This window comes from Dryobates pubescens, chromosome 1 (assembly GCF_014839835.1).
Source record: "Dryobates pubescens isolate bDryPub1 chromosome 1, bDryPub1.pri, whole genome shotgun sequence".
In the NCBI taxonomy this organism is placed as follows: Eukaryota; Metazoa; Chordata; class Aves; order Piciformes; family Picidae; genus Dryobates; species Dryobates pubescens.
Window position 1 is genome coordinate 33,655,238 of NC_071612.1, and position 25,957 is coordinate 33,681,194.

At 44.9% G+C, this 25,957-nt stretch overlaps 1 protein-coding gene across 1 annotated transcript in view; it reads left to right on the forward strand.

Moving 5' to 3' along the window:
- GABRG1 (gamma-aminobutyric acid type A receptor subunit gamma1) overlaps nt 1-25,957 on the forward strand; it is a 74,226-nt gene that overhangs the window by 15,790 nt on the left and 32,479 nt on the right. The window contains exons 2-3 of the mRNA XM_054163655.1: nt 7,921-8,069; nt 23,131-23,198. Coding sequence (XP_054019630.1) covers nt 7,921-8,069; nt 23,131-23,198 — 217 coding nt within the window. The remainder of the gene's footprint in view (nt 1-7,920; nt 8,070-23,130; nt 23,199-25,957) is intronic.

A 25,957-nucleotide genomic window follows, 5' to 3' on the forward strand; every position in this document is an offset into this window, starting at 1 on the left:
ATATCTGTTAAGGTATCACAAGTCTGATGGTCTAAACATACAAATATATAGGCAGCACTTTTTGTCCTGTGGCATGAACAGCAGATGCTCCTGCTTTAATCCTTGGGGTGCATTAAGAGGAGAGTGTCCAGGAGATGAAGGGAGGTTGTCCTCCTGCTCCACTCTGCCTGGTGAGACCTCACCTGGACTATTGAGCCTAGTTCTGGGCTCCCCAGTTCGAGAGGGACAGGGATCTGCTGAAGAGAGTCCAAGGGAGAGCTACCAGGATGATCAAGGGACTGGAGCACTGCCCTATGATGAGAGGCTGAGAGCCCTGGGGCTGTTCAGTCTGGAGAAGAGAAGACTCAGAGGGGATTTAATAAATGTTTATAAATATCTGAGGGCTGGGGGTCAGGAGGGAGGGGACAGGCTCTGCTCACTTGCTCCCTGGGATAGGACAAGGAGCAATGGATGTAAGCTGCAGCACAGGAGGTTCCACCTCAACACAAGGGGGAACTTCTTTACTGTAAGGGTCACAGAGCACTGGAACAGGCTGCCCAGAGAGGTTGTGGAATTGTCTTCTCTGGAGACTTTCAAGCCCTGTCTAGTTGTGTTCCTGTGTGACCTGTGCTGGATTCTATGGTCCTGCTCTGGCAGGGGGGTGGGACTCGATGATCTCCAGAGCTTCCTTCCAAACCCTAACATCCTGTGATCCTGTTACTGCTATGATTGTTCTTTTCTCTTTTACACAAAGCTTTACTTGTTTAATACTAAGAACTTCTTTATGTGGCTTATCCATACAATCTAATGTTTCTTTCAATATATGTTTCTTTTCTCACGCTTTTCCATGATAAATTTACTGCTGATTTAAGGTCCAGATCCATTCCTACATTAAAAACTCAGGCAGGAGAAGGGAAAGTGATAAATATGAGATTAAAGAAGGGGAAGAGCACAACACAGGTTGTGTAGCCCGAGGAAGAATTAACCTAACAGTATGTGGTAGGTTTACTGGAAAAAAATATGCAGAGAATAAGTAAAACAGAATCAGCCAGGTTGGAAAAGACCTCAGAGATCATCAAGTCCAACCTATTACCTAATACCTAACACCTCATGACAACTAAACCATGGCTCCAAGTGCCACATCCTATCCCCTCTTGAACACCTCCAGGGACAGGGGTTCCACCACCACCCTGGGCAGCACATTCCAATGGCCAATCTGTCTTTCTTCTCACTTTGCGCCTAAACTTCCCCTGGCACAGCTTGAGACTGTGTCCTCTTGTTCTGCTGCTGTTTGCCTGGGAGAAGAGACCAACTCCCACCTGGCTACAACCTCCCTTCAGGTAGTTGTAGAGAGCAATAAGGTCTTCCCTGAGCCTCCTCTTCTCCAGGCTAAGCAACCCCAGCTCCCTCAGCCTCTCATAGGGCTGTGCTCCAGACTTCTACCAGCCCTTATACTTGGACAAAGTACATAAATGTAATACATACTAGGAATTGCAGCCAGTGAATAGCAGCTGTCTTAAGGACATTCCATACTTTTGAACAGTGGAATCCTGTGTTAGTAAAAATCCTGGAGCAGCTGCTTTTGGCTGATGTTAAAGATCCTCAGCTAACTGAACCAACTCAACCTGGGGAGGGACTTCTTAGGATATCAGGTAGTGATAGGATTATGGGGAATGGAATGAAGCTGGAGGTGGGGAGATTCAGGCTGGACGTGAGGAAGCAGTTCTTCACCATGAGAGTGAAGGGAGGTTGTAGCCAGGTGGGGGTTGGTCTCTTCTCCCAGGCAAACAGCACCAGAACAAGAGGACATAGTCTCAAGCTGTGCCAGGGGAAGTTTAGGCTGGAGGTGAGGAGAAAGTTCTTCCCAGAAAGAGAAATTGGCCATTGGAATGTGCTGCCCAGGGAGGTGGTGGAGTCACCATCCCTGGAGATGTTTAGGAGGAGACTTGATGGGGTGCTTGGTGCCATGGTTTAGTTGATTAGGTGGTGTTGGATGACAGGTTGGACACTATGATCTTGACGGTTTCTTCCAACCTGGTCTGGTCTATTCTGTTCTGTTCTGTTCTATTCTGTGTTTTCTGGTTTGGAATAAGTTTGCTGTCTTCTCTCTTTCCTTCTGCCTCATTCCAAATCCGGGAGGGAAAAAAAAGAAATCAAAGTTTACAAAGTGAGATGCATAGAGATTTAAGTAAAGTCAAGAGGTTTGGACCACCTTATCTCCCAAAGTGAATAATTCCTTAATGAACATTGTCTAAGAACTTAGGTTTGATCCTGATAGATGATCATCCTGATAGATCATCTCAACTCAACTTGCTGAGTGTAAATGTGAAGAGATTTCTACCTCTGAAACAGAGTAGTTCAAATCTGTTTAGTAAGACAAAGAGCAGTGATCCAGCCCCTAGAAATGAACATGTACACAGTGTCTGTCCTGTTGTCCTCTTGTGGCTAGGTGTTCTTTTGGGGGAGCTTTATGCAACATCCAGATTGAGAATTCAGGTTGGCAGGTATTGTGTGCTCTGCTTCACTGAAGAGAGTACAGAAGACTTTCTATATATTCTGGACACTTCTTTTTTTTCCCACCCAGCATAATTTCTTTCTTATCTCAGTCCTGTGGCTGCGCATCAGTGGCTATGGCTTAGGAATCAAAAGTGTAGCACTGGATGCCATCAGCACTGCAGCCCTTATTGCATGTTCACTGGTCTTGAGCATACTTTAAAGAAGAGTTTAAAAGATGGGCTGGTGGTAGCTAGATGGGTTAATCACAATCAATCATCTCTGAAAAGGTCAGTAAGATAGCAACAGAAAGAGTGAGATTAAGTCCTTTCCCTGTATAGAACAGGGGTGGTCCAAGTTAACATGTCCAGAGAAGGGCAATGAGGCTGTGGAGAGGTCTGGAGCACAGCCCTGTGAGGAGAGGCTGAGGGAGCTGGGGATGTTTAACCTGGAGAAGAAGAGGCTCATTGCTCTTTACAATTACCTGAAGGGAGATTGTAGCCAGGTGGGGGTTGGTCTCTTCTCCCAGGCAACCAGCACCAGAACAAGAGGACACAGTCTCAAGCTGTGCCAGGGGAAGTTTAGGCTTGAAGTGAGGAGAAAGTTCTTCCCAGAAAGAGAGATTGGCCATTGGAATGTGCTGCCCAGGGTGGTGGTGGAATCCCATCCCTGGGGGTGTTCAAAAAGGGATTGGATGTGGCACTTGGAGCCATGGTTTAGTTAGTCATGAAGTGTAGGGTGATAGGTTGGACTTGATGTTCTCTGAGGTCTTTTCCAACCTTATTGACTCTATGATTGATTCTAGTTTCTCCATGTTTGGTTCTATTGATTTCTGTGTGTGCTGCTTTAGCTAATAGATTAGTGAGCCACAAGCTCTGGCTAACCTTGTGTACTGGTATGGAAGTCTAGTGTATTCCTCTTCTGGCAGTTGGCACTTTGTTCAGACTGTCTTATTTTCTAGACAAAGTGAGATGTTTCTGGGTAAGTAGTGGGGAATGTGCATTTCAAGCCAAGGCTCTTGTCAGGCACAGAGAAAGATTGCCTTTAATATAAGTGCCTCCTTAAATCGATTTGCTTAGTTGTGACTGGAAAACCTCTGGGATGTTGGGATGGAATTTTCTCTTCCTCCTCTGAAACTGAATTATTAATAAAGCTATCAGTGTCCTCAGCTCTATACCTATTTCTGGGGTTGCTTAGCCTGGAGAAGAGGAGGCTCAGGGAAGTCCTTATTGCTCTCTAAAACTGCCTGAAGGGAGGCTGTAGCCAGGTGGGGGTTGGTCTCTTCTCCCAGGCAACCAGCACCAGAACAAGAGGACACAGTCTCAAGCTGTGCCAGGGGAGGTTTGGGCTAGATGTTAGGAAGAAATTCATCCCAGAAAGAGAGATTTGCCATTTTAATGTGCTGCCCAGGGATGTGTTGGAGTCACTATCACTGGAGGTGTTTAGGAAGAAACTTGATGGGCCATGATTTAATTGATTAGATGGTGTTGGATGATAGCTTGGACTTGATGATTTCAAAGGTCTCTTCCAACCTGGTTAATTCCATTCCATCCTATCCTATCCTATCCTATCCTATCCTATCCTATCCTATCCTATCCCATAATTCAGAGTTCTAAAACTGGAGTAGGACCAGAGGGCAGAAAGTGAAAATTTGAAGTGTATTTGTTTGTTTGTTTGTTTTTCTTGTTAATTTCAAATTTATTTAACTACAGTAAATAGGGGAAAAGAGAGATGTGGAGAGCAGGTTACTCAGAGATGTTGTATCATTGTCATCCTTGGAGAGCCAATGTGAATCAAGCCTTAAGCAACTTGCTGTGACCTCAGTGCTGGCCCTGCTGTCAGCAGGAGAGTTGTCTAGAGACCTCCCATGATCTCTTTTTTCCACCAGAGCTGTCCTGTGACTCTATAAATAAAATTAAGAACACTTGAAAATGTCAGGATGCTCAAGTGACTGTGAGTGAAGGCTTCATGGTTGTATCTCCTCTTGGGTTTAGGTGGGAAAGGCCTGACCTCTTGTACTTTCCATTTTGACTAGATCTGTGCAGCTCTTAATAATAGTGTGGAAAGAACACTAAAGCAGGACAAAACTGTGTCACCATCACTTCAAATTCCCTGCAAATAATTGAGCTGACCCTGAGATTCTGTGCAAAACTGGGTGCTTGGGGTTATGGTTTAGAGGTGAACTTTCTAGAGCAGGGTCAGTGGCTGGACTTGATCCCAGGGGTCTTTTCCAACCTGAATGATTCTATGAACTCTGGCAGTTTCACCATGCTTTCTCCTGCTTGTGAGATGGAGGGCAAGAAGAAGAAGAAGAAGAAAAGGTCAGTTTTGCAGTGGGCATGGAAGAAAAGGTCAGTTTTGTAGTGGGCATGTTTCTTTCCTTAGAGAGCTGCTTATAAATTAAGTTTTGCTCCTCATCATCTTAATGCTCCTGGGGAAAGACCAGCAATGCCTCTGCACTCTTAGCAACCATAACCTCATTTATATAGTAACTAGATGACACAAAGTGCAAGCAGACCAAAAAGATGTACTGAAGAAAGCTGCATGGTACTGAAAGATGAAAGATCTGGCAGTAGGTAGCTTTGAGGGAGAAAGAGTGGACAGTTCCAAAACCTAGTTTCCTACTTCTTTTAGTGCTCCTGTTAGTGGGCTCCTGCTAATGGGAAATGTTAAATATTTAATATCTGGCATGTCTGTAATGTCTGTGTGGTAAAGTAAAGACCAAGTATTTTATGGTGCATTTCAACTTAAAAGAAAGCAAGCACTTTGCAGACTGCTACAGGGGAAACTGTCAGGGAACCTTATATTTAGAGTGCATATTACTCTCAGCTATAATAGACCCTTGCAACTTGTTTGCAGGTATGAAAGTCCTGATATACAAGCAGGCAGTGCCTTTTGTTCATCCTCTGGGAACCTGCTGAGCTGTGGTAAATTCTCTGTTGCACTTCCCAAATTAAGCAGGCATGCCAAAACCACTGAGCATTTTCCACAGCAGTGACAGTCTTGATTTTCACTATTATTTGAGAGCTGATGCAAGGTCTTTTGCATGCAGGCTGGTTTGGTGCATTCCTGCAATGGAGTGTGATAAAAGCCATGCACATGTACTCCATCCATGTCCTTTCCTGATTTTTTTTCCCCTGTCCTTTCCTCCTGAAGGTATGGGCTCCATGTGTAACACAGCAGTGGTCTTCATTCCTGTAGGAAATGTGGCCAAGAGAGCCAGTGGTATCCTGGGGTGCATCAAGAAAAGTGTGTCCAGCAGGTCTAGGGAGGTTCTTCTCCCCCTCTACTCTGCCCTGATGAGACCACACCTGGAATACTGTGTCCAGTTTTGGGCTCCCCAGTTCAAGAGAGACAGAGACCTGCTGGAGAGAGTCCAATGGAGAGCTGCAAGAATGATTAAGGAACTTGAGTATCTCCCCCATGAAGAGAGACTGAGAGCCCTGGAGCTGTTTAGCCCAGAAAGGAGAGGGAATCTAGTCAATATCTATAAATACCTGAGGGGTGGGTGTCCAGTGGAGGGGGCCAAGCTCTTTTTGGTTGTGCTCAGTAGTAAGACAAGGAACAACAGGTTCAAGCTTGAACATAGAAGGTTTCAGCTCAACATGAGGAGAAACTTCTTTACAGTGAGGGTGACAGAGCCCTGGCGCAGGGTGACAGAGCCCTGGCACAGGCTGCCCAGAGAAGTTGTGGTGTCTCCTTCTCTGGAGCCTTTCCAATCCCACCTGCATGCATTCCTGTGCAGACTACCCAGGGTTTGGCAGGGGGTTTGGACTTGATCTCTGGAGGTCCCTTCCAACCTCCAATGCACTGTGATACTGGGTACTGGGATAAATGTACTGAAAAATTCCACCCTTAGTTATGACAGCAGCATGTCTGTAATTTAGAAGCCCTTAAGTCCCTTTCTAATGATATTGCAGCAACATCTTTGGTTTTGGTGTGCAATACCAATTAGTACAAGGACAGTCATTCAATTGCTGTCCTTTACTGGAATGCCTGGGTTTATGTTACCATTAGAACTGGCTTATATGGACTACATGCATCCTGTAAGGCTGCCCTGGGGGGTTGTGGAGTCTCCCTCTCTGGAGATATTAAAAACATGCCTGGATGCATTCCTGTGTAATCTGGTGTAGGTGATCCTGCTCTGGCAGTGGGGTTGGACTGGATGATCTTCCAAGGTCCCTTCCAGCCCCTGAAATTCTGTGATTCTGTAATAACTGCTAGCCAGTGCCCATTTGTTGAAGATATGTGGTGTGACTGTCAGAGCTACTGCTATCACTGTGATGCACTCTGCTTGAATTGAAGCCCATAGTTCCCTGAAATAAGCTGGGTGAGTAATATAGATTGCAAACTTCAGTGCTGGAGGAATGCTGAAGTCCACATTTGTTTGATTCAAATGGAAAGAAAACTACATCCAGGCACTCTTTGACCTCTTGGTGTTCTCTGAGCCAATCTGCAGACACAATCAAGGTATTGCAGTTTCTTCCTAATGACTTAGTGATTAACTATATATTGCAGCTTCTCTCATTAACAGATAGACATGTTTGTTTCATCTTGATAAGACAGGTAGCTAACAAAGGTTATTCCTAACTGAAAGGAATGGTGCAGCAAATTAACTATAGGTTGTTGTACTAAAAATGTATACTTTAATATATTTTGTAATTAATATTTCCTGGTGAGGGTGGTGAGACACTGGAGCAGGTTGCCCAGGGAGGCTGTGGATATCCCCTCCCTGAAGGTATTCAAGGATGGGTTGGATGAGGACTTGAGCAACCTGCTGTAGTGGAAGGTGTCCCTGCTCATGGCTGGGGTTTGGAACTAGATGATCTTTAAGATCCCTTCCAACACATCCAATCACATCCTGGGCTGCATCAAGAGAAGCATAGCCAGCAAGATGAGGAAGGTGATTCTCCGCTTCTCTCCACTCTGGTGAGACCCCACCTGGAGTAATGTGTCCAGTTCTGGAGCCCCTAGGACAGGAAGGATCTGGAGGTGCTGGAAGGCATCCAGAGAAGGGCCATGAGGATGAGCAGAGGGCTGGAGCTGCTCTGCTATGAGGACAGACTGAGGGAGTTGGGGCTGTTCAGTCTGGAGAAGAGAAGGCTCTGAGGAGACCTAATTGTGGCCTTCCAGTATGTGAAGGGAGCCTACAAGAAAGCTGGGGAGGGACTTTTTAGGGTGTCAGGGATCTTGACACATTAGGGACTTGATCTCAAAGGTTTTTTCCACCCTGCTTAATTCTGTATCTAATTGTTTTGTTTTAATAAGGGCCTGCCACTTTCTCTTGGCACCAGAGTGCATTTGAAGCTTTGTGAAATACTCTCAATAATGTTCAGTATTTCAGCAGTTTTTTCCTCACCTCTTGTGTATTTAAGTTTCACTGTCGAGACGATTATCTTTTAACCTAACCTTCTTTTTCTTCTTCCTCTTTTTGTTCACTAACCATAGAGCTGATAAAGCAGATGACGAGGATGATGAAGATCTAACTGTGAACAAAACATGGGTCCTTGCACCCAAGATTCATGGTGGGGATGTAACTCACATCCTGGACTCCTTGCTTCAAGGATATGATAACAAGCTCCGGCCAGATATTGGGGGTAAGCCCTATAAAATAATTCAGTAAATAGAGGATGTGAACCAAAGCTGGTGTACATTTTGTGAAAGAGGGCAAAAGTCTGCTTCATGCAAATTTTAACTCTCAATATAACATGCCAGATAGAACAGCAATAAAATGAAATGATTTTCTGCAACTGGGAAAAATAAGATTTGTGAATGCTTTATTTACAGTCTCTCTTATTGTGAGGTATTGCTTTTTGGGGGGGATAGTGGGCAATCTGTATTTGCCAGCAGCAGCAGGGAAGTCATTGTGCCCCTGTACTCTGCACTGGTTAGGCCACACCTTGAGTCCTGTGTCCAGTTCTGGGCTCCTCAGTTTAAGAAGGACATTGAGATATTTGAACGTGCCCAGAGAAGGGCAATGAGGCTGGGGAGGGGTTTGGAGCACAGCCCTGTGAGGAGAGGCTGAGGGAGCTGGGGTTGCTTAGCCTGGAGAAGAGGAGGCTCAGGGGAGACCTTATTGCTCTCTACAGCTCCCTGAAGGGAGGTTGTAGCCAGGTGGGAGTTGGTTTCTTCTCCCAGGGAACCAGCACCAGGACAAGGGGACACAGTCTCAAGCTGTGCCAGGGGAGGTTCAGGCTGGATGTTAAGAAGAAATTTTTCCCAGCAAGAGAGATTGGCCATTGGAATGTGCTGCCCAGGGAGGTGGTGGAGTCACCATCCCTGAAGGTGTTCAAAAAAGAATTGGATGTGGCACTTGGAGCCATTGTTTAGTTGTCATGAGGTGTTGGATGATAAGTAATAGGTTGGACCTGATGATCTCAAAGGTCTTTTCCATCCTGGTTGATTCTATGATTCTATATTAAATCATTACAAGGCAATTATAATTTGCTGTGTTCAGATATATCTTCTGGCAGGAAGGGTTGTAGATGTAAAGCAGTGCTGGTTATTTAAAAAATCTGATCTTGAGTCAGTAGGAGTTTATTAAAGGAGCATTCCTAGATATTTTTACTCTTTCATTGTAAAGGGTTTATGCTGAGCCAATTTAACTCAACCCAGTTGTCTTTTTCCCCTTAGCTCAGATTTTGAAGAAAGACTGCTTTTAAGTATCTTAGAATATATTTTAGTACTAGAGGAAGGACTACAGGATGGAAAACTGCACTTCCTATGTATGCAGCTAGAAGGAAGGTAGTTTTGTCATTCAATAGTCAAAGCATCAATTTGCATATAACTATTAAGTGTAAATGTCTGGAATAATGTTGTGTTGAAAGCATGGCGTGCATGAAACCTTGCCAGCTCTTGCCTACCAGGTGCATGCTGGAGCAAACTGAGGAAAAATAATTTGCCTCTGAATTTGTTTCAGAGGTGGAGGAGATAATTATTTGTTAAATCCTTGGCTTTCCCTGTCAAAGGAACGTGGTGTAAGTCTGTAAGCTGCTTATGTGATAGACAATTCAACAACCTAGACTTCTTTCATTCATGTAGGAGATGCAGTCAGATGCAATCTCAGCTGAAGTATCTGCTTTTGAAAGCCTCTGCCAAATTGCTTTCTTCCCCAAATCTCTTAGTTCTGTCATATTGTTGACTGGTCCCCTGAAGATGCTGAGTGACAACTTTTCTCTCACTGTCACAGCACAACCACATGGGAATCCCATGAAGTTCGTGGCAAGGCTTTGCCTTCAGGTTCATATATCAGGTTCATCAGAAATTGTGTGGTCAACAGGAGCAGGGAAGTCATTCTCCCCCTGTACTTGGCACTAGTTAGGCCACACCTTGAGACCTGTGTCCAGTTCTGGGCCCCTCAATTTAAGAAGGACATTGAGACACTTGAACGTGTCCAGAGAAGGGCAACGAGGCTGGGGAGGGGTCTGGAGCACAGCCCTGTGAGGAGAGGCTGAGGGAGCTGGGGGTGTATAGCCTGGAGAAGAGGAGACTCAGGGGAGACCTTATTGCTCTCTACAGCTCCCTGGAGGGAGGTTGTAGGCAGGTGGGGGTTGGTTTCTTCTCCCAGGTAACCAGCACCAGAACAAGAGGACACAGTAGGGGACCTGCCTCAATCCAATAGATTAAAACATGAATAATGAATAATCATGAATAATAAGCCAGAGTCCGAAGAGCTGGAGACAGTTGGCTGTATTCACCTTGTTGCCAGTAGAAGCCATGTTAAGACTAAGTCCCTTCAGAATAGAATATAATAGAATAGAATAGAATAGAATTAACCAGGTTGGAAAAGACCTTTGAGATCATCAAGTCCAACCTATCACCCAGCACCATCTAGTCAACTAAACCATGGCACCAAACGCCTCATCCAGTCTCCTCTTAAACACCTCCAGTGATGGTGACTCCACCACCCCCCTGGGCAGCACATTCCAATGGCCAATCTCTCTTTCTGAGAAGAACTTCTTCCTAACATCCAGCCTAAACCTCCCCTGGTGCAGCTTGAGACTGTGTCCTCTTGTTCTGGTGCTGGCTGCCTGGGAGAAGAGACCAACCCCCACCTGGCTACAACCTCCCTTCAGGTAGTTGTAGACAGCAATAAGGTCTCCCTTGTGCCTCCTCCTCTCCAGACTAAGCAACCCCAGCTCCCTCAGCCTCTCCTCACAGGGCTATGCCTCACAGGGCTGTGCCCCACAGGGCTTGTGCTCTGGATGGACAGGAAGCTGCAGGGTTCTACTACAAGGAAGAAATGAAGAAATATGGACAACATAAGTTGACATTTTGAACTTTGAGTGAAAGCATCACATTCTGTCCAGCTACAGACATTTAAGAGTCAGAAAAACAGAATCAGGCTATAGTGCATTCATCTCAGTCTGCTTCAATTATGCAGATAAAATCTGGTGTCAGATTCCACATCTTCAGCGTATATGTCAGTACTTGTACAACAGGGTTATTGAACTGGAATTCTAATTATCTTGCAAGGCAATAATAACCCACAGAACATTTTTACTATTGAATTACAAAGCTTAGTTACAATAGCAACATTTTTGTTTTGCTTGTTTTGGACCTGGACTTTTTGGGTTCGAATGCCAGAGCAGAATTTTGTTCTCCTCCTGATGCTGACACAGAATTGCAGCACCTCAGAATATGAGACAAGGAGGTTTCATTGTTGAACATGCACTTGGTTGAGGGAGGTGATAAGGGAGAGAGTCAAATTAAAATCAAAATGTCAGGGGCAAACATGAAATCTAATAGCAGGAAACCACATTGTCCTTGCCAGCATCTCAGACTGAGACAAGAAGGTTTCATTGTTAAACATGCACTCAGTTGAGGGAGGTGATAAGGGAGAGAGTGGAAGTAAAACCAAAATGTCAGAGGCAAGACTGAAAGCTAACAGGAGGAAACCACATTGTCATTTTCTGTTTGCCTTATTCAAGTATCCAGGGGGCTGCCTGGCTGGCTTAGTGTGAGAGCCCGTTATTGTGCTGAGCTGCAGGGACAGAAGTGGTCAAGAGGGAAAGGATTGAGGCTGGAGGAGGGGAGATTTAGACTGGAGATTAGGAAGAAATTCTTGACAGTGAGGGTGGTGAGACACTGGAACAGGTTGCCCAGGGAGGTTGTGGATGCCCCCTCCCTGGAGGTGCTCAAGGCCTCATCCAACCTGGGCAAGTGGAAGGCATCTTTGCCCATGGCAGGGGGGATTGGAACTGGATGATTTCAAGGTCCCTTCCAACCCAAACCATTCTATGAATCTATGAGTTGCAGTTCTTTACTGCTACTCTTTGTTCTGTTTATCAAGCTTACTAATCTTTAATTTAATTTACAAAATTGTACCTTGAGGTCTTTGGAGCATAAGGGAACTAGTACTGAAGAACCTTCTGCTCAATATGGAGCAACAGTACTTACCAGATAAAGTCTCTCATCTGTGGGAACAATCCCTTTAATTACAGATGCAACCTTGGAGTGTGGACAAAGCTGTATTATTCTCACTGCAATGTTACCTTTTGAATACCTGATTTTATAACCTGTCTTGGTCCAGAGAGGGAAAGAGCCTCAGTTCTTTTGACTATTCCCATGTTGTGAAATGAGAGGCACGCACAAGGCCAAAATATCAACAGCTAGACTATTTATTACAGAAATAAAATGGAAATAAGAAGGGGAGAGGGAGAAAATAGAGAGAGAGAGAGAGAGAGAGAAGAGGAAAGGAATTACCACACCCCTCACCCCCCCACCCCCCCACCCCCCCCCAAGAGAGTCTGAGTCTGTGGAGGAAAGGTGCTGCAGGAGGTGCTGGGTTTGTAGAGAAAGGGTGCTGAGGCTTTGGCTGGAGAAGAGATGTGGTCCTCTGGGCAGCTTCTTCAGCTCCATGAATTGCAGCAGGCGGAACTTAGGACACGGAGAGAGGGTTCAGTCTGCTTCTTCCAGGCTCCATGGCCTCTTTTCTCCGGAGCAGCATCGTCCTGGGCTTTTCCTTCTTTCTCAGCGGCATGGTCCTTCTGTGTTTTTCTTCTACAAAGCCAGTAGTGGTCAACTTTTATACAGTTTTCAGTCCTTAGGTACGTGTCCAAGCATTGTCCCTCAGGAATTCAGGGGCCAGGAACTCCTCCTTAAGTAAATATCCAGGTATCATTCCCCAGGAAATCTTTCTGTGCATTTCTGTGTGTTTGGGCAGGAGTCTGGATGGAGGGGGGGGGCTTCACCTTCCCCTTCTCCATCTACCTGCCCTCACACCCATTACACATCAGGAAACAGGTGGTGAGTCCATTGTCTTGCCATCCTCCCTTCCTGGGGGTATCTGATAGCTGGAAATGATCTTGTCCTGAAGGCATGGTGGCTGGGTCCTTGGGCCGTTGTTGTAGGCCAGCTGCAGTCCGGTGTTATCACGATGCAATCGCAAGGTGATTTGCATCCAGGATTGGTAGACAGGATTCCTACATGATCTTTGCACCTTCCTTCCAGTGGCTCTGCCCAACACATGTCAGCTATTGTCTGGGCAAGCAGCAAGTGAATTTATCTTTGTTGAGTCACACAAGGAGAGACAAGCTTTAGTCTCTCACATAACCACACTAGCTGTTATTCCTTTAACTTTCTTTCTTTAAAGGAAAGAATCCTGGCTGTACACTCTTTCACCTCTAACTTCTTTTCAGGCACACTGATCTGTTATTAGCCTATCAATGCACAGCACATTTTTATTTTCCCCAGCTATGTCTTGTGTCCAATATGATGGAGATGAAAACTTAATTAAGAATAGGGAACAATCATTACAGAGCTACAATTATAGAATCATGGAATGGTCTGGGATAGAAGGGACCTCTGACGGTCTTGTAGTCCAACCTCCCTTCAGTGAGCAGGGACATTCTGCCCTGTACTCTGCACTGGTTAGGCCACACCTTGAGTCCTGTGTCCAGTTCTGGGCTCCTCAGTTCAGGAAAGATGTTGAGTTGCTGGAACGTGTCCAGAGAAGGGCAACAAAGCTGAGGAGGGGCTTGGAGCACAGCCCTGTAAGAAGAGGCTGAGGGAGCTGGGGTTGCTTTGCCTGGAGAAGAGAAGGCTCAGGGGAGACCTTATTGCTCTCTACAACTGCCTGAAGAGAGGTTGCAGCCAGGTGGGGGTTGGTCTCTTCTCCCAGACAACCAGCACCAGAACAAGAGGACACAGTCTCAAGCTGTGCCAGGGGAGGTTTAGGCTGGATGTTAGGAAGAAATTCTTCCCAGCAAGAGAGATTGGCCATTGGAGTGTCCTGCCCAAGGAGGTGGTGGAGTCACCATCACTGGAGGTGTTTAAAAAGAGCCTGGATGAGGCACTTGGTGCCATGGTTTAGTTACTAGATGGTGTTGGGTGATATGTTGGACTTGATGATCTCGAAGGTCTTTTCCAACCTGTTCTATCCTATCCTATCCTATCCTATCCTATCCTATCCTATCCTATCCTATCCTATCCTATCCTATCCTATCCTATCCTATCCTATCCTATCCTATCCTATCCTATCCTATCCTCTCGTCAACTAGATCAGGTTGCCCAGAGCAACCTGAGTCTTTCAATCAGCAGTTTGAGGAATGTCATCATTGCTAGAATTTTTAAGCATGGTGAAGATGATTGATCATGGATGTGGAGAAATTAGGTACCTAGAGAAATCTGTGTAGTTACAATTGCCCAATAAGCAAGGCATGGGTAAGTAATTGTGTCTTAGCACCCTAATGTGAAAATTCATGTGCTCAGGGATAAAAAGGATGCATGAACAAAAAGTGGACTTTCAAGAAACTAATAGAAGCACTGCTTCAGAAAAGATAAGGATATCAGAGGGAGATTCTGCTGAACAGGTGCTCTTAGTGTGGCACTGATGAAAGGATGATACAGGCAGGGAAGTAATAAGCCCAAATAAGCAGGAAAATATCAAGTAAAACTAGAGAGGAATGAATTCTGAGGTGAGGAATATTATGTAAGAGCTGAAGGAAATTGAAATACAAGAGCAAGATGTAGAAGAGCTTACTCAGTGAACGTTGAAAGTGCTGGATGTGTGCACTGAGTAGAAAAGGGTGGAAATCATAGAGGTGGTGGGGTAGAAGCATTGGCTAAAGATGGGTTCCTTTTAAATAAGAAAAGAAGATAAGAAATGTGGAGTGCACGGCTCTGCTTTCATCAAAATCACTTTGAAAAACATTCTTCAGAGATGGAGCTGGAAGCCTTCTGCAGACACTCAAGGCCGAATTTTCAATATAGATAGCCACATAAGTAATGCTCTGAGATAACTGCTGGTGAGAATTGCATTAATCCATGAAAAACTCTTACAGGCTGAAGGCCTCTCTTATTTCTCAATGTTTAGTTACCTGCATGCTTAATCTTTTTTTTTTCTGAACAACTGCTTTATCACCAAGAAGAGATGCTTCTTTAAGCAATTAATGAGGAGTTACAGGAAAACATGCTTGAAGAAAATATGCTTGGATGGAATGATCAAAGAGTGTCTTAGTTTAAATGAAATAGCATGACAAGTGATAGTCATGAAAAAGGTCCAGTACAAAATAAGGGACTGGGGTAAGCTAAGGGAAATGCCCAGTGAATTTAGATGAATGGGCAAGCTATTGTAGCCTTCCAGTATCTGAAGGGGGCCTATAAGAATGCTGGGGAGGGACTTTTGAGGGTATCAGGGAGTGATAGGACTGGAATGGAACAAAACTAGAAATGGGTAGATTGAGATTGGATGTTAGGAAGAGCAACCTGATCTAGTGTGAGGTGTCCCTCCCCATGGCAGGGGGGTTGGAACTAGATGATCCTTGAAGTCCCTTCCAACCCTAACTAGTCATTCCATTCCATTCCATTCCATTCCATTCCATTCCATTCCATTCCATTCCTTAATGCTGAGGCTTGGTGTAATGAAAATGGATCAATATTAAGCAGTGAAAAGCACAATCTTCTGCACTTTTACCATAAAGATGATAATTTCTATCAGGAGCTGGGGGTTTATAAACTGACAATAACCAATAAGGAGAGCTCTTCAGTGTAGCAGAGAGAGATCTTTCAAATACTAAAAGCTGAAAATTGGGTCTGGATAAATATAGGCTAAAAAAAAAGAGGGAAAAAGAAAGATAATTTGGATAGCAAGAACAATTGCTAAACTAATTTGTCAGTGGCTGAGGTGGATTTTTATCACTGTGGTGATAAAATACAGATTTTGAAGTGAGATTGGAGTTCAGATAATGCCTACATCTTGGGTTTGTGTGGCAAGGTTCTCATAGTGGGGGAGGCTACAGGGGTGGCTTCTGTGAGAAGCTGCTAGAAGCTTCCCCTGAATCTGATACAGCCAATGTCAGCTGGCTCCAAGATCCTAGGATCCCAGGATGTTTGGGGTTGGAAGGGACTTACACAGAGCAGGGCCATGGAATCTAGCACAGGTTGCACAGGAACACATCCAGATAGGTCTTGAAAGTCTCCAGAGAAAGCAATGGATCCACCAGCGGCCAAAGCTGAGCTCATCAGTGATGGTGGAAGCACCTCTGAGATAATTATCATGCCCTGTTGACTAACTCCTTGAAGAGCTGGTAGTTTGCTTTCCTAAATATTAGGGTCTTGTCTTTACCCTTTGCCTGTCCTATATTCCTCAGGTGTATGAACTCCACCAGAGTGTGATTACTGCAGCCCAGGCTGCCTCCACTCTTGACAGCACCACTTAGCTCTCTTGTTTCTTGTTTGGAAGTTCATTCTTGATCTTGGATTCCAGCCACCAGAGTTGCTTATTTATGATATTTATTTCTTGGGACAAGCCTGTCCTTGACTCTGTGTTGGTATTAGTTGATGCTCAACACTTGCCAAACCTTTTGATCCAGGAGAGGAAAAGTTTTGTGTTGTGAAGAAAAAGTGGTAAGGCAAGAAACCAGAAAGTGTGAGTAGTACTCTCTAGAGTAGAGTTAGCAAGCAGTTTACCTGTGTGCTTCAGCTACCTTAGGAGTTGTTGAACTATCCCTTGGGGGCAGCTAAGCCTTGATGATCTTCTCTTTCTCTCTTTGTTCAGTATGCAATCTGCTGTCCTCTCAGCTTCTGACTTTAGCCCAGGCCAGTATTGTCTTTAGGTGTAAATATTTAAGGTGCACAAGCTCTTTCTCCCCTTTCTTAGAAGTTCCTGTAAGTGTATAGTGCTGTTTAGTGCTTTCAGAATACACAATTAACCAGGCTGGAAAAGATCTTTGAGATCATTGAGTCCAACCTATCACCCAACACCATCTAATCAACTAAACCATGGCACCAAGTACCTCATCCAGGCTCTCCTTAAACACCTCCAGGGATGGTGACTCCACCACCTCCCTGGGCAGCACATTCTAATGGCCAGTCCCTCTTTCTGGCAGGAATTTCTTCCTCACATCCAGCCTAAACCTCCCCTGGCACAGCTTGAGGCTGTGTCCTCTTGTTCTGGTGCTGGTTGCCTGGGAGAAGAGACTAACTCCCACCTGGCTGCAACCTCAGTGTAACTAACTAACTAACTAACTAACTAACTAACTAACAACTAACTAACTAAGGTTGGAAGAGACCTCGAGGATCATCGAGTCCAACCTGTCTCCACAGACCTCATAACTAGACCATGTCACCAAGTGCCACGTCCAATCTCCTCTTGAACACCTCCAGGGATGGTGACTCCACCACCTCCCTGGGCAGCACATTCCAATGATGAATGACTCTCTTGGTGATGAACTTTCTCCTCACCTCGAGTCTAAACCTCCCCTGGCACAGCTTGAGACTGTGTCCCCTTGTTCTGGTGCTGGTTGCCTGGGAGAAGAGACCACCCCCTTCCTGGCCACAACCACCTTTCAGGTAGTTGTAGAGGGCAATGAGGTCACCCCTGAGCCTCCTCTTCTCCAGGCTAAGCAACCCCAGCTCCCTCAGCCTCTCCTCATAGGACTGTGCTCAAGGCCTCTCACCAGCCTTGTTGCCCTTCTCTGGACATGTTGAAGTGTCTCAATGTCCTTCTTAAACTGAGGGGCCCAGAACTGGACACAGTAAGGGGCCCAGAACTGGACACAGTTCAGGTAGTCCCTTCAGGTAGTTGTAGTGAGCAATAAAGTCTCCCCCAAGTCTTCTCTTCTCCAAGCTAAACAACCTCAGCTCCCTCAGCTGCAGCTCACAGGGCTATGCTCCAAACCCCTCCCCAGCTTTGTTGCTCTTCTCTGGGCATGTTCTACCCTTCTTCCTGCTTGTCGTGCTTTCAAGGCTGATACCAAACATTTAAAGAAAAAGAAGCAGCATTCACAGTAGAAAAATCTTCTGAAGCCCTCTTTCACTGTTAGCTCTTTGCGGAGAGAAATGAGCAGTAGTAATTACGTGGATGTCAAATTAGCACCAAGGATGTATTTTCCTCCAGCATTTGTCATTTTCATGGACTCCAATCAGTTCTAGTTGAGGAACACGAGAAGGGTGAATAGAATAGAATAGAATAGACCAGGTCTTTCTTCTAATTCACAAAAATACTTTGCTCTGAAGCATGCAGAGAAACTAAGGTAACAAAGCAACTTCTTCCAGCCTTCTTGAGTTGTATCTTTTCCTCTGGATCATTTGGGTCAATTAGAATAATTTCAACAGAGGGAGATTTTCAGGCTCTTCACCGGCCCTTAATGGCTGTAACAATCTTCCTCAGAGCAGTATGGGAAATGCAAATTGAACTCCATGGCACATTAGAGGAGAGCCCTTCTGGCAGATCAAGTAGTGCTCACTGCAAGCTGGAATTTCATGAAATTGACAGAGCCCCCATTAAAAACTGGCTGGCTGACAGAGCTCAACATTTAGTTTGCTAATAAGGAAATATCAGTTGTGTGGCTGTCTGTAGTGGGGTCTCAAAGGAAAGTCCTGATCAAGAATAATGATACTTTGAATGATTGCAGCAGTGAATTTTTGGTAGTGAAGTTGGCAGATGATACAAAGGATGCTGGGAAGGAAGAGTTTGGAATCTGCAGAGTAATCAACTCCTTCAGTAAAACTGGAGATACAGAAATTGAGATGGAGAAAAATGAGAAGATTATAGGGGGGGAGTGGGGAGGAGGGAGGAGGATAGGAGGAAGCCTGTGGGTCCTATTTCAAGGTGAGGGATTCTGCATAATAAAGCAATGATTTAGGAGGAAACTTAGATATTTTGTGTAGTATAAGGTCTTAGCTATGTATCCCCTGAGCTTTTTCCTGAGATTAAGTCTCCTTTTGAAAAGGAACTCAAGTAGAAACTTGAAAATGTTGAAGCAGTGCTGATAACTCTTATGAAGATTTGCAGTTCTGGTTCCCACTTTTCGAGATGGATCTGGAAACAATGGGGTAACTTTAGAAGTTAAAGCTGAACGGATTATCTGTAGATTGCATCTGCTGTATGCAATATGAACTGTTCAGCATACTGAAGGCAAGTTTCAGAGGTGACCTTAGTCACTGTATGTGGGTACCTGTATGTGAAGAAGAGGTTTCACAGTATCACAGTGCATTAGAGGTTAGAAGGGACGTCCAGAGATCATCCAGTCCAACCCCCCTGCCAGAGCAGCATCACCCAGGGCAGTCTGCACAGGAATGCATCCAGGTGGGTTTGGAAAGTCTCCAGAGAAGGAGACTGCACAACCTCTCTGGGCAGCCTGCTCCAGGGCTCTGTGACCCTCACTGTAAAGAAGTTTCTCCTCATATTGAGATGAAATCTTCTATGTTCAAGTTTGAACCTGTTGTTCCTTGGTTTATTACTGTGCACCACCAAAAAGAGCTTGGCCCCCTCCACTGGACACCCACCCCTCAGATATTGATACATGTTGATGAGTTCCCCTCTCAGTCTTCTCCTCTCCAGACTAAACAGCCCCAGGGCTCTCAGTCTCTCATCACAGGGGAGATGCTCAAGTCCCCTGATCATCCTCATGGCTTTCTGTTGGACTCTCTCCAGCAGGTCTCTGTCTCTCCTAAACTGCAGAGCCCAACACTGGACACAGTATTGCAGGTGTGGTCTCACCAGGGCAGAGTAGAGGGGGAGAAGAACCTCCCTAGCCCTGCTGGGCCAGGAGGCCATTGGCTCTCTTGGACACAAGGGCACATTGCTGTCCCATACAGAACTTGCTGTCCACAAGCACCCCAAGGTCTTTCTCTGTGGAGCTGCTTTCCAGCTAGCAGCCCTTAACCTGTCCTGGTGCCTGTGGTTGTTCCTCCCCAGATGCAGGACCCTGCACTTGTCCTGCTTAAACTTCATGAGGTTTGATACAAGCCTAGGCAGTTCTGAAAGTTAGAGTCAAAGATCTGAAGCTCAGACCAAAACAAGATTTCTCGACTGTAAGGAGAGTCAAGATCACAGGATGTTAGGGGTTGGAAGGCACCTCTGGAGATCTTTGAGTCCAACCCCCCTGCCAGAGCAGGACCATAGTATCCAGCACAGGTCACACAGGAATGGATCCAGATGGAGCTGGAAAGTCTCCAGAGAAGGAGACTCCACAACCTCTCTGGGCAGCCTGTTCCAGTGCTCTGTGACCTTCCCAGTGAAGAAGTTCCTCCTCATGTTGAGGTGGAACCTCCTGTGCTGTAGTTTCTATCCGTTGCCCCTTGTGTTATCACAGGGCACGAGTGAGCAGAGGCTTTCCCCTCCTTCCTGACCCCCAGCCCTCAGATATTTATAAATATTTATTGAATCCCCTCTCAGCCTTCTCTTCTCCAGACTAAAAAGTTCAACATTTTCTGAAAAGCTGACCACTTTCCCTAATATGGTTTAAAAGTAGTGGCATTGCTTAAGCCATAAAACAAGACGAGATTCACCTCTTGGTGTTGTAGTCTAGTAGTGAAGTTGCTGTTCTGCAGCTCAACAGAGTTGCAAAACTAGAGGAAGAGGACATCTGTTGGGGCCATGTGGCATGTGTAAAATATGTTATATTGTACATATGTGCACATACATGGTTTAGTTGATTAGATGGTGTTGGATGATGAGTTGGATGCCATGATCTTGAAGGTCTCTTCCACCCTGGTTTATTCCATTCCATTCCATTCCATTCCATTCCATTCCATTCCATTCCATTCCATTCCATTCCATTCCATTCCATTCCATTCCATTCCATTCCATTCCATTCCATTCCACATAGGCTGGAGGTGAGGAGAAAGTTCCTCCCAGAGAGAGTTGTTAGCCATTGGAAAATGCTGCCCAGGGAGGTGGTGGAGTCACCATTCCTGGAGGTGTTCAAGAGAGGATTGGACATGACACTTGGTGCCATGGTTTAGTTAGTCATGAGGTGTTGAGTGACAGGTTGGACTTGATGATCTTTGAGGTCTCTTCCAACCTTGGTGAGTCTGTAATTCTGATTTCACCCTATGGCGTTCTTTTGACAACAGTATACCTCATGCAGAATACTATCCCAGCTGCTAAAAATTGATTTTACTTGAGGAAACTTTGGAAACTTTGGAGCTGATGACAGGAATAGCACTAACAAGCTCAGAAAGGAGGAGCTTGGATGTTAGGAAGAAGCTAGGAGCTAGGGGTGTTTAGCCTGGAGAAGAGGAGGCTCAGGGGAGACCTTGTTGCTGTCTACAATTACCTGAAGACTGGTTGTAGCCAGGAAGGGGTTGGTCTCTTCTCCCAGGCAAGCAGCACCAGAACAAGAGGACACAGTGTCAAGCTGCACCAGGGGAAGTTTAGGCTGGAGGTGAGGAGAAAGTTCAAGAAGGGATTGGAAGTGGCACTTGGTGCCATGGTTTAGTAGTCATGAAGTGTTGGGTGATAGGTTGGACTTGATGATCTTTGAGGTCTTTTCCAACCTTATTGTTTCTATACACACATGCTATATACCTTTTTAGTCAGTTTTTTTCCTTGCTGCAGATCTAAACTCTTGCATTGCACTTCTTGTGTGAGTACTGCAGATATTGAAAACATTTTCTGCCCAAGAAGTACTTTTTCTGGTTTTCTTTTTTTTCCTCTCCCCAGGAAATAAATTGGGTTTCCAGAGTCCATTTAAACTTTCTGTGAAGCGTGCTGGGGATAGGATGGTGACCAAGAGCCTCTGTGCTCCGTGGTTGTGCAGAAAATCCTTTGTGCAGCCTCTCTGGTGTGCCTTACTGGCAGGCTCAGGGTCACAGGAGTAATCGGATTTAGAATCGGGGAGAATTTCCTCCCAAGTGAGATTGGCAGCTGAAAGGTACCTCAGGATATTCAGGGAATGGATCTTGCCTGTCATTGTCGCTGGCAAGGATGTTAATGATACCCTGTGTTTGAGTCTTTGATTTTTGGAGATCTTAAAAATCCTCTTAAGACTTTAGGTCTTAATGTTGTAGAGCGTTTGGGCAATCTCTGGTGGTTTGCAGCATAAAGAAATCAAATTCAGTGACCTAGGGTCCCTCTCCTACAGAATCAAAGTGCCTTTCTTGTTTGCACCTTCCTCATTTTCCAACTGCAGATGGACAGAGATGTTTCATTTTAACCTGCTACAACGGGACAGAAGGCCCAGGAGAGCTTCTTATTGGCTATCTTTATTCCACTGGGGACTAGGCTATGCGTGCTTTTCTTTTCACATTCCGGATTTCCAGCACATCCAGAAGAAAATGCTGGGGAAATCAGTGAAGCTAAAATGTATTTTTGATCTTTAAAATGTCTTTTGAATTTTTTTTTTATCATTATGTTTTTACCTTTCCCCCCTATAAACCAGCCAGGCAGAAAAAACCTGAATTTATCAGTGTCACCTGTGCATCAGATGTGACTTTCATGGGCAGTCACTTAAGGTTTGTGCCCTTTTGTAGGGGCGCAAAGTAAGAGAGGGCAATCTGGAGGACTATTTTTAAAACAGTTTTTGTTTGTTTGATTGTTTGGTTTTGGTTTTGGGTTGGTGTTTGTTTTTTTTTTAACATATATTCCCCCAATGAGGACAGACTGAGGGAGGTGGGGCTGTTCAGTCTGGAGAAGAGAAGGCTCCAAGGAAACCTAATTGTGGCCTTCCGGTATCTGAAGGGGGCTACAAGAAAGCTGGGAAGGGACTTTTCAGGGTGTCAGGGAGTGATAGCAGTAGGGGGAATGGAAAAAAAAAAAAACTAGAAATGGGTAGATTGAGATTGGATGTTAGGAAGAAATTCTTCCCCATGAGGGTGGTGAGAGACTGGCACAGGTTGCCCAGGGAGGTGGTGGAAGCCTCATGCCTGGAGGTTTTTGCAGCCAGGCTGGATGTGGCTGTGAGCAACCTGCTGTAGTGTGAGGTGTCCCTGCCCATGGCATGGGGGTTGGAACTGGATGATCCTTGAGGTCCCTTCCAACCCTAACAATTCTGTGATTCTATAGTTACATAAGCAGACAATATAAATATAATATAAAATGGGGGTGTGTGGTGTGTGTGTATTTGGTTAGTTGGTTGCTGGATTTTTTTGTTGTTTGGGTTGGTTTTTTTCCCCCTCCTCATTTACCATTTATACCTTTTAAACCTGTCTTCCATCTGCTCACAAAGCACAGGTGGAGACTTCATTGTGAAGAAAAAAATTCATGCTGATAATTCCAACAACTGACATGGAATAAGGGAACCAAGCCATATATGACCCTTCACAGAATGAGCAAAGAAGAGGTTGAACTATTCTGAGTTGTTCTGAATTATTCTGAATCTCATAAAAGAATGCCAGATTTGCTGCTGGTTTTAGTAGATAGATTGAATTATACTAACAATGCATAGAATTAATCAAATATGTAATTATTATGATTGCTGTTTTGTTTAGTGAGAACTACAGTGATTGAAACAGATGTCTATGTCAACAGCATTGGCCCAGTTGACCCTATCAATATGGTAAGTCCCAATCATTGGCAGAAAACATTTCCTCAGTGTGCTGTGGGTTAATGCTATGGAATACTTCTGACCTCATTCCAAATACACTTCTTTATTTCTTACTGTGTGTTCTTGCACTGTGGGTCATGCTTGTGGGTATTGCAGAACTAGGGTTAGACTCCATCTGAAATGGTGATTTAAAAGAGATAAGTTTCTTCTCTTCACACACAGGACATTGTACCCGGTCTTTACTTTGGGTTGTGGTGAACATTTTCGTTGTGTTTTCTAACTCCTGCTGTATCCCTGGCCCAGTATAGTTTCCTGCAGCTACTCTTCAGAGGTTAAGAAAAACACCTGGGGGCAGGAGTTGATCTGTTAGAGGGTAGGAAGGCTCTGCGGAGGGACCTCAACAGGCTGGACAGATGGGCAGAGTCCAAAGGCATGATATTTAACACCTCTAAGTGGCAGGTTCTACACATTGGCCACAACAACCCCATGCAGTTCTACAGACTGGGGTCAGAGTGGCTGGAGAGTAGTCAGGTAGATAGGGACCTGGGGGTGCTGGCTGATAATAGGCTGAACATGAGCCAGCAGGGTGCCCAGGCAGCCAAGAAGGCCAATGGCATCCTGGCCTGGATCAGGAATATTGTGGCCAGCAGGAGCAGGGAAGTCATTCTGCCCTGTACTCAGCACTGGTTAGGGCATACCTTGAGTCCTGTGTCCAGTTCTGGGCTTCTCAGTTTAGGAAAGAAGTTAAGTTGCTGGAATGTGCTGCATGTGCACCTCATCAGTTTTGTCTGCCCTGTGTTCTTCCCCCAAACCCTACAGGCCTGCTGGCACTCCAAGGCGTTTTGGGGAAAGCCAAGCCACTACCATAGCTTTTGTGTTTTGACAGGCCATGGAAGTGTGCAATTAAATGAGTTAGGAGAGGTATTGCAGCCCTCCAAGGCATTTTTACCTTCCTTTAGCTAAGAGAATAGCTAACCTTGCCATTTCTGTTTGATCCAGACTGGTATCCCAAACAAGAGAATTCTTGGAGGAGCAATACAGGACTTTAAGAAGCAGTATTACATAGTTGTGTCAAAAATGAAGAGTTGCCTTGTCTTTAATTTCTGTTTAGTGAAGTTTCACATAGTAAATAGTGGAACAACAGGTGAGTAGCAAAAGCAGAGGATGGGTTGGAAAGAGGCAGATCATTTCTACAGAGAGACTTTATGACTGAGAGATGAAAAAACTACCCAAAGGAAATACTCTGCCTGTATCTCTGTGCCAGTGCAAACCTGTGTGACTGTGTATGGTTACAGAAACAGGGTTTTTAAACTACAGGATTTTCAAATTATTTTGTATTTTTCCATGTGATTTTAAATCAGGGTTTGACAGTTTGAGACGTTAGATGTTCAGTTGCTGGAACGTGTCCAGAGAAGGGCAACAAGGCTGGGGTGGGGTCTGGAGCACAGCCCTGTGAGGAGAGGCTGAGGGAGCTGGGGTTGCTTAGCCTGGAGAAGAGGAGGTTCAGGGGAGACCTTCTTGCTGTCTGCAACTACCTGAAGGGAGGTTGTAGCCAGGTGGGGGTTGGTCTCTTCTCCCAGGCAAGCAGCACCAGAACAAGAGGACACAGTCTCAAACTGTGCCAGGGGAGATTTAGGCTGCATGTTAGGAAGAAGTTCTTCATAGAAAGAGAGGCTGGCCATTGGAATGTGCTGCCCAGGGAGGTGGTGGAGTCACCATCACTGGAGGTGTTCAAGAGGGGATTGGATGAGGCACTTGGTGCCACAGTTTAGTTGCTTAAATGGTGTTGGGTGACAGGTTGGACTTGATAATCTCAAAGGTCTTTTCCAACCTGGTTAATTCTATTCTATTCTATTCTATTCTATTCTATTCTATTCTATTCTATTCTATTCTATTCTATTCTATTCTATTCTATTCTATTCTATTCTATTCTATTCTATTCTATTCTATTCTGTTCTGTTCTGTTCTGTTCTATTCCGTTCTGTTCCGTTCTGTTGTGTTCTGTTCTAGGATCATAGTAATTTTACTGCTCTTGATGGCTACATTTTCTTTCCTTGCATTGTTGTGGATGCAGATGATGCTCTCTATTAAACTTTAATTTCTATTGGTGGAACTTGGTGTTAGGAGGTCCAGACCGGAAATTCCAGGACAAACTTGTAGGGCTGCACTTGACAAAGTGGTTTGGTTCCCAGCATTTCTCTCCTGAACATGGTTTAGCTTTTGTTGTGTGATCTTTGCTAGCTATGTATTGAAGGCTACTATGACTGCAAGCTGAAGGCCATACTTTGAAGCCCAGCATTCTTGTTTTTAACAAGAGAGCAAAACCACTGAGCAAATAAGACACTGACTGAATGCACAATGTGCTGCTGTTTTGGTACAGAGGCTGTGTGGCCTCGATGCTGTTAGGATGCAATTTTTTCTTGATATGTTGTGTCATTTATGACTTCGTGTAGAAGGTACTGATGGTGAATTTTAATTATCCTTTGACTTCCAAGTTCCATTTTCATTCTCAAGTTGCGGCAACTAGCAACATGGGCTTTTTTTAAACATTCCTTTTTTAAGGATCAATGTGATGAGTATCCTAATACTCATTGCTTGGTGTAATTCTACTTGTGGAGGATGTTTTGTGGTCAGGTATGTCACTGGCTGGAGCTCCTCTCCTATGAGGACAGACTGAGGGAGTTGGGGCTGTTCAGTCTGGAGAAGAGAAGGCTCTGAGGAGACTGAATAGAATAGAATAGAATAGAATAGAATAGACCAGGTTGGAAGAG